This window comes from Trachemys scripta, chromosome 2, assembly GCF_013100865.1.
Source record: "Trachemys scripta elegans isolate TJP31775 chromosome 2, CAS_Tse_1.0, whole genome shotgun sequence".
Lineage (NCBI taxonomy): Eukaryota > Metazoa > Chordata > Testudines > Emydidae > Trachemys > Trachemys scripta.
In genome coordinates this window covers 144,064,589-144,070,588 of record NC_048299.1, presented here as the reverse complement: position 1 = coordinate 144,070,588, position 6,000 = coordinate 144,064,589, and the positions used below count along the sequence as shown (strand labels likewise).

Here is a 6,000-nt window from a genome sequence, read left to right as displayed (position 1 = left end):
GTGGTTGTGATGTAGATGCTAGGAACTGAGCTGAGAACCTCATGTTGCCCAAGTCATCAGACAAACGTCAAAAGCCGTTGCTACCTAATCACCCATTGCAATGAGTCACATTTGAACTTGGTGATATATGGCCTGGTGCAGCCACAAGGAGAATCAAAAGGACCGGGTTTTTTTATTCTGTGTTTGTACAGCACCTAGCACAGTGAGGTTCAGGTCCATGATAGAGCCCCTACAGGAATACAAATAATAAGGAGTAATAAAAAGGGAAGCCTTTCCTTTGACTTTAATGGCAGTTGGATCAGGTACCTACAGCTCGGATAGCTTCTGTATCTCATTACAAACCTCCTAAGCTAGCTAGTTCCCTTACAAAAATAATATTAAAAACCCAATCACCTCTGTGAATTTAGGCCTCTTGTTCATTAAATATTTCCCTTGTAATTATTTATGCATTTTGCAGTAGAAGCTAGGAGCCCCAGTCATGTACCAGCCGCCCATTTTGCTAGGCCCTGTACAAACACAGAATGAAACAATGTCTTCAGACCTTCTTCTCTCCAATGCTTTGCCTGTTTTGTCTATTTAGGCTGTAAGTTCTTGGGGCAAGGACTGTCTCTCACCAGCTGATTGTACCGTGCATAGCACAATGGTCGCCATCTCTGTTGGGGTCTGTAGGCACTACTGTAACACAAATAACATTTATTAAGCAACGTCCTCCACACTGCTCCCCAGCAATGTGTCTTAGCCCAGATCCGGCAGAACCACCTCAGGGGATCGGCGAGAAACTCCAGCCTTCGTCAGTATTGATTTATTATTTATTTATATTGCAGGAGCATCTAGAAAAAGGACCGGGCCCCACTGTGCCAGGCACTGTACAAACACAAAACTAAAGGATGGCCCCTGCCCCAAAAAGATGACAATTTTAATAATAGTCTCTTACCACTGATGTGGAGCCAGATGCCTCTCTCTGGAGAATCTCTTATTGATCTAAAATGAAAATATTTTTTCTTAAAGGTCATGTTCTAATTATTTTTCTTTCTTTCCCGCCCCCCCTTGAATCCCTCAGCTCTCTCCTCTCGTGGTTCAGTCATGATGGATGAGGATGATGGATTGAGTGAAAGAGGTCTCAGCAACTCCAGGAAGAGATATGATGATGATGAAGGTAAGAGAAATTCCAGGTGTTCCACAATTTGCCTTGGGAGGCTGATTCTGCTCCCATGAAGTCCAATGGTAAAACTCTCATTGACTTCAGTGATCGATTGATCTACCTACCTACCTACTTTTATGGCCCTCATCACTGCAGTATGTCACAATCCTTAATGGATTCGTTCGCCCAAACCCTCCTGGGAGATAGGGAAGTGCTATCTCCATTTATAGATGAAGAACTAAGGCCCCAGACAGCTCTAAGTAACATGCTCATGGGCACACAGGGACTCTGTGGCTGAGCTGTGAATTGAACCCAGATATCCTGAGTCCTAGTCTAATGCCCTGTCTATCCACTAGACCAATGTTTCTCAGCTCATGGGTCATGACAACCAAAGGGGTTGCGAGGCATTGAAAAACGTATTTGTTTGGAAGAAAAGAAAATCTCACTCCTCACACGCCATTACTCTTCAAAGTCAAGTATTCTCTATCAACTTCTCAAAGCACATACACAAATAAGACTTATTGTTATCCTAGATACCTTTTTTTACTCTTTTATATTAAATGTAAGGGGGACATGAACGTTTTTGACTTTGACTAAGAGGTGGACAGTTTGAGAAGGTTGAGAAACCACTGCCTTAGACTTCGTACTAGACAGCTGACGCCCGATCCTGAGAGGTGTTGAGCACCCACAACTCCTGTTGAAGTCTGTGGAAGCTGTAGCACCTCAGCACGTCTCAGAATAGGGCTGTTCAGCTGGTCTGAAGACTATGTTGCAGGGTAATATTCCTTGGAGTAATGGAATAGAGAAGTGATGCCAAAATTCAAGGCGAAATGGATAAAATTTGTCATGTTTCCATCTAAATAAGGAAAAACGTCCTTTGTGGAGGTGAAACATGGTTTGGCATAGTCTTGCACCCCGATGTATCAGTGGGGATGCATGTTATGGTGCTTCTAGGGGTGCTGATGAGATGCAGAACCCATGGGCTTGCCTACTTGTGGACTCCATAGCATCGATGGGTTTGGGAGTAGCTAGACATCTTTGTTAGCATGATAGTAATGTTTGGTGTTTCAGGCCAAATGGGGTGGGGAGAGCATATGAAAGAACTGGCTTTTATCCACAAGTGAAAAGTTGTGAGGTTTGTACACCCAGAGCCCTGCTTCTGCATGGAAGGTTCCTTGGTGGGTTTCTTTTTTCTCCATTGCAGACTACCATTCCATTTACATTGGGGTGCCAATGCCACGGGGCTACAGGAGGAAAAGGCGCAGACGGAGATCCACCTCCAGCCGGGATAAAACCAGTGAGAATGAAAGGCTCTACGAGCGCCAGGACCGATCAGATACCGATGAAGGAGGGCAAGCAAGCTACGACAATGGGAACGACAACGCCAGCAGGACGAGTAAGTCCTAGTTGTGCTATACCCTGCAATCAAGAAAAGGAATTAGGCTCTCGCTAGATCAGATTTCCTGAGGTGGTCTGTGCGGTCCTCTATAATGCTTGCATCATTTTTTTCAACAAATTGTGTTTTTCATTTAAAAAAACAGGGCTTGAATTCAATTCCAAATTTGGCCAATTTAAAAAAAAAAAAAAAAAAAAAAAGGTGAAAAACACCTGAAACTGCCAAATCGAAATGAAAAATTGGAAAACAAAATCATTTGAAGTTGACCGAAAACATTTTGGTTGACTCTAAATGAATCAAAACACTGGGGAAAAATCATTTAGAGGTATAGAAACATTTCATTCAGTTGAAAATTAATTTTTTTCAGCTTTTCAACTGGACAAAAACTTTTGAAAGTTTCATTTTGGGTCAGATTTTTTATTATTATTATTATTATTATTTATTATTATTCAATTCAGACCCAGACCCAAAAAAACATTATTCACTCAAGTTTAGTCCTCTGTAGCGCTCAAGCTGACATAGCCTTTTGTGCCTTCACCACAAGGGGACAGTACTCAGATGTTCCAGAGCTGGCTTTGTACTCCCCTAATTCCCACAGCTGCCAGGGGCCGATTTGGTACTTGGCTGCTTAAGAATGGCCTAAAGGCTTCTCTAAATTATAGGTGGTTGCACTGGCCACAAAGGGTCTGTTCAGGCAGCTCAGGGCTGCTGAAGCACAAGTCTTGTTGCCGGGATCTCTTTCAGCCCATGCAGTTTAGGAAGAGTGACCTGGATTCAGTTCTGCTTTGTGCAGCATCAGCAAATTTGTCAGGTATGTTCTGACTGTAGAATTGGAACATAAGAACGGCCACACTGGGTCAGACCAATGGTCCATCTAGCCCAGTGTTCTGGCTTAGGGACACTCAGAGCATGGGGTTGCGTCCTTGACTAGCTTGGCTAATAGCCATTGATGGACCCATTCTCCATGCAATATAATTGTTAGAGATGTTTGGACTGTTTTGTCCAGTCTAATTTTACAAACCACCCCCCACCCACCCCAAAAAATAGGACTTCCACCATTTTCCTCAGGAAATGCACAGCTTAATAGATCTCATTGTCAGAAAGCTTTTCTCCTTATATTGAGCATAATTTCATCTGACCACTCATAGCTATGCCCTGTGTACTGGCCACACCAAATAAATTTCTCTCCATCCTGCATATTTATGAAACCTACCCACTGGTTTATTTTGTATTTTGTGTGACGTGTAGTGTGTTTCCTGTAGTGGCTGGTCCGCGTACAAGAGCCTATTACTGTTAATAGCAAATGTGGTACTCCTCTAGTTCAAATGGTAACCGTCCTTGCTTTTAGTGTTGAAGGTCCTGGGTTCGTTCTCTGCTGATAAAACATGGTAAAGAAAGTAGCATTTGCAGCCTGTAGGTACAATTATGGTCTCTTCTTCGCTATTCTAAATGGTACCAAAAACAAGAAGAAGATAGCCTTAATTTTTCAAGTCCCATGACACCAGCAATTTGAAAACACACCTTTTCCTTTGTAAGCAGAGCAGATGTGATATGTTAGCCTTTGAAAGAGTCCGTAAGTGATGCAGCAAGGTCATTTCAGTGCTGTGTTTTCAAAGTGTTATTGTGCTGTAAGTAATTAATGTTATTTCCTACTTCTTACTAAACAATAGAGTTAATAGCCCATATTTCTGGTCATTGAATTATGACTGAATGCAGTGCCTTTTTGCTGACCATTTTCTGGCTTTACTTTTTGCATTTTTTCCATCCTGACTTAATTGCAATATTTATAAAGTGCTTTGAGATCTACTGATGAAAAGCACTATAAAAGAGGTAGGTATTATTTCTCCTAGTTTATTATTCCAATTGCAGTAGCGTCTAAGAACCCTAGCTGAGGGTCAGGGCCCCATTGTGCTATGCAGTACATAGAAAATAACAAAAAAGACCGTCCCTGTCCCAGGGAGCTCACAGATTAGACGTCAGACAGGACATGACAGGTGAACAGAGAAGACCGGCAGGGGCGGGGGTGGGGTGGTGAATGGGAGGGTGAGTTAGCAGAATGACCAGAATTTAGCAGAAAATGTATGCGTTGCTCTAATATATTTCAAGGTGTCATGTAATCATAGTTGTTAGAGACAGGAAAGACCCTATTGGGTCACATCTAGTCTATTTCTTCACCAGAGTAGGATTGTTCCCTACAGTTTATTCCCTAGAGCCTTGTCCAGTCTAGTTTTTAAAGCTCCTTAGCAAAGATTAACATTTTACATAGCAAAATAGCTGTCAATCTTCGTTTTAGCCCCAATATAGATGTTCTCTTCTTTTTGCTCATTTAAGAGTGCATTAAACCAAACTGCTGTAGGAGCTGGATCACAAAAAGTGACCTGATATAGGGATTTGCTTTAGAATCCTCTCTTTAAGAGCACAATTTTGTACTCACCATAGATTCTGCTTGCGATTCATTCATGCTTTTCACTGGCAAAGCATTCCAGCAATTCCCTGGCAAAAGTGCACTTGTAAAACCAGAGTACCAGTCTGGAAATCATGCCTGTAATTCCTTATACTTAAACTTTGTTTTCTTTCACTTGGCAAAGCATAGTGTCCCAGTTAGTTATTCAATGTGACTTACATATAGAGGCTGTGCATTAAAGCTAAATGATAGCAAACCTGTAGGATCAACAGCGCAGGCTTGTCTTCTATTTGACGGTCTCCAATAAAAGGTGCTGGAAATGGTAAAGGTTTCTGACTGTGGCTAGTTATGGGGAGTACAGTTCTTTGTAGTTGTTGCAAGTTGTTTCTGAATAATGCAGCATTTACAAAGCAAGCGTTCGCAATTGTGTATTTGAAACAGTCTCCAAAGCACTTAGTGGAGCACTCTAACCCTGCATAAAACCCTCAATTTACCTTACCTTACCTTGAAGGAAATAAATCCAATGCAATATTCCTGATGGATGGATGTCAGTATCTGAAGATGAGGCCCAGCATGCGTATGATGCAATATGAAGAAACAGTAAAGCACGAGGCACATGGAGAATCCAAAACATTTAGGATTTAAACCAGCTAAAATAGGGCCTGTTCAGCAGTTCAACTCATACTTTGGCAGAACTCCCATTGACTTCTGTGGGGAATTTTGCCTGAGTAAAGAGGCATAGGGCTCTGTCCGTGCTTGGAATAAATATGTGCAGCATTTCTGAAGTTGTAGAGATTATATCAAAACCTATGCCGCTGTTCCCATCCTCCCACCTCTCTCTCATTTCCCCCCCACCTCATTCACTCTCTCTCACACACACACCAGTTCGCTCACCTCTTGTACAGGCATCTCGGTGGATTTGGTAACTTCACGTCATGAGAGCTGAAGAGAGAGGAAAGTGCTTTATATTCTCTATAATCTGCTCATTAAGCTGTGGAGTTTAACAAGACTGAGTGGATAAAGGAGGAAGTTTGGGGTGGTTTTTGTTTGGTGTGGTGT

General features: G+C 42.1%; 1 protein-coding gene across 1 annotated transcript in view; it reads left to right on the top strand.

Moving 5' to 3' along the window:
* Window positions 1-916: 916 nt before the first annotated feature.
* Window positions 917-6,000, top strand: part of SLC4A5 (solute carrier family 4 member 5) — a 118,619-nt gene continuing 113,535 nt past the window's right edge. Inside the window, exons 1-2 of the mRNA XM_034761732.1 lie at window positions 917-1,156; window positions 2,346-2,537. Coding sequence (XP_034617623.1) covers window positions 1,084-1,156; window positions 2,346-2,537 — 265 coding nt within the window. The 5' untranslated portion in view covers window positions 917-1,083. The remainder of the gene's footprint in view (window positions 1,157-2,345; window positions 2,538-6,000) is intronic.